The 2,694-nt window shown below is 36.3% G+C and overlaps 1 protein-coding gene across 1 annotated transcript in view; it reads right to left on the reverse strand.

Moving 5' to 3' along the window:
• Window positions 1–2,694, reverse strand: part of MAN2A1 (mannosidase alpha class 2A member 1) — a 206,580-nt gene that overhangs the window by 87,951 nt on the left and 115,935 nt on the right. The window contains exons 11-12 of the mRNA XM_004706587.2: window positions 1,942–2,056; window positions 206–273 (exon numbers count right to left, since the gene is read on the reverse strand). Coding sequence (XP_004706644.1) covers window positions 206–273; window positions 1,942–2,056 — 183 coding nt within the window. The remainder of the gene's footprint in view (window positions 1–205; window positions 274–1,941; window positions 2,057–2,694) is intronic.

Here is a 2,694-nt window from a genome sequence, read left to right on the forward strand (position 1 = left end):
GTGTTAACTATTAGCATCAAACATGATAAAGACCTTACTCTCAAGCTCGGTCTGATAGGAGAAACCTCATTCCTGCCACAATTTTAAAAGTTAAAATATTGAATTTAGAGATACTGCCCCAAATATATGCTGTTTGGAGAAGAGCACCATTAAAATCAACAAAAATCAAACCTGAAAAGTACTAAATGCTAAAGTATGTACTTACCTTGGCTCCACACTCAGCCTTATAATATTTTTTTGTGGCAGAGAATCTTGTGATTTTTGTTCCAAATCCTGTTTAAAAAAAAGTTTTACTTTTGAAATGCAAATTTCAAAATGAGGTATGTAGTAGAACCCTGCAAGACGCTCGAAGAAAGGCAAAAAGAAGGGGAAACACCCCATTCCAAGAACATTCTCTTCTTGTTAGTTATTGATGACCACGACTTCTGGAGAGCCCACATGTGCACAGCACAAGGGATGCATGCCTGTCTTTTAGAGGTGTCTCTGTGTGATTTTGAACCACCAATCTTTTGGCTGGCAGTCAGGTGCGTAACCAATCAAGGTCAGAGTCCATCCATCTTTGAAATTTAAAAAAATCTTCTGTGTGTGTGTGTTTACATAGATGTATTTTGATTTGTAGGACAATAAAGACCAAATTGGGACTAGAATCCATAATAAAAATCAAATCCACAACCAGCAAGTCTATTCCAACTCATAACAATCCTATAGGGCAGACTAGAACTCTCCTTTGGGTTTCCAAAGCTATAAATGTTTACAGGAGTAGACAGACTGATCTTTCTCCCTCAGAGCAGCAGGTGGTTTAGAACTGCTGACCTTGCAGTTCAACATATAACCCCTTATGCCACCAACACTCCTTAGAATCCATAATAGGTAGCTCAAACTACCAAAAATAAATAGGTAAGAGAGATAAATAAATAAATAGTCAAGAAGAGTTCTAGGGACAATTCTTCAAAGGATTTTGCTACTTTATGTGTGTAGGCATTTCATATCCTTAAGATATATACATGTCCATTTCATGCATTTTTACATTAATATGAAAATATATAATCAAGACTTGATTATTATACGGAAAGACTGAAGCTTCATCTCTGGTTCCTGACATGTAAATTCAAATTACATGCAAAATTTCAAAGTGTATCATTCGCTAATAAGCTCTATTCACTATTCTCCACAGATACTATAGATAAATACATTACAAATGTAAAATATCTTAGGTGCCAGAGGAGGGTTCAATGAACCATTCTGTCAATAGCTCTTTTCTGTATTCTACACCTTTTTTGTGTTTTATTAGTTCATGTGATTCTCACACAAAAACACAGGGCAGATAATGTCATCCCATATTAAAGATAAATGCATGAGGGCAAAGAGATGCTGGGTAAAAATTTTAAGGTCCGTGTAACCAGGTGCGGGGGCTGAAACTAACAGCTAGTCTAATTCCTCAATCATTGCTGTATTGTTACATACATCTCAACAGAGCCAATAGTACTTAATGGATTCAAAATCTAAAGACAATTTAAGATGACTGAAATTCAAGTTTAGCAAGAAAGATTAAGGACTGACAAAATTTAAATGCCAAGAGGTTTTTAATTAAAACTCAGAAAAATCATGAATTATAACGCTGGCTGAGTTACCCTACAGTACTACCTTAGTACTTCCCTGAAAGCTCAGCACACATGCTTATCACACAAATGTGTTCACTTTCATGCTGAGGCTTAGTCACAAGTGACCTTGGATTTGGGCTTGCCCGAACAAAATACAAGTCAGAAGTCACATACAGACACATTTACAAAAAGGACATGTGTGAGTCATATAAATTGATACAAAATCTTTCAAATAGTGTACATATCATTGTATTTCAATGCTTTTCATTAAACTCCTCACCCCAATCCAACAATAAAACAATCATTCACATTTCTGTGGGGATAAAAGGTATCAACTAACCATCTCTAAGAAGTTATCAGATGAGTAAGAGTCATATGTGGCCTTGTCCTTCAAAATAAGAAGAAGTGCAGAATCTCCAATTATCTTCTTCAAGTTCATGAATGAATGAAAAAGTCTGTGGACCAAAACACGGAGAATTCAAACATCTGTATACAATAGTTTCAGTTTCTTTAATAATGGTCTAACCACATGCACTTTTAACCAGTATTCACACTGGTGAAATCCAGTGTGAACCTATAATGAACTAGCTATTTTCCTTCCAAAACTAAGTATTTAGAAGAAAGGGTAATTAACAAACATAACTGACAAGGATTCATTCAAAATAGAAAAATTTTTGGACACACCTGAAACAAACTCATTCACATCTCTTATATTTTCTATGAATATGCCAAATGTTAAGAATATCTAACATGATTGCTCAACAGCTTTAAAGCATTCTATCCAAAAACAATGACTGATCCTCTCCTTTAGGAGAACCTTCCCTATAGGCTGAAACAAGAAGACACGGTATTAACTTGCAGTTCACAAGAAAACACCCTCAGTGCATGCCCAAACCATACCAAATTCCCTGCCATTGAGTTGAAGCCAACTCATCGCTACCCTTTTAGGACATGCTAGATCTGCCCCCCTTGTGGGTTTCCAAGATTGTAACTCTTTATGGGTGTAAAAGACTAGCAAGCTTCATCTTTCTCCCGGGGAGCAGCTGATGGTTTTGAACTACGGACCTTGCCATTACACAACCAGGGCTCCTTA

This window comes from Echinops telfairi, unplaced genomic scaffold (assembly GCF_000313985.2).
Source record: "Echinops telfairi isolate 266 unplaced genomic scaffold, ASM31398v2 ScPeMD7_7469;HRSCAF=8507_1, whole genome shotgun sequence".
In the NCBI taxonomy this organism is placed as follows: domain Eukaryota; kingdom Metazoa; phylum Chordata; class Mammalia; order Afrosoricida; family Tenrecidae; genus Echinops; species Echinops telfairi.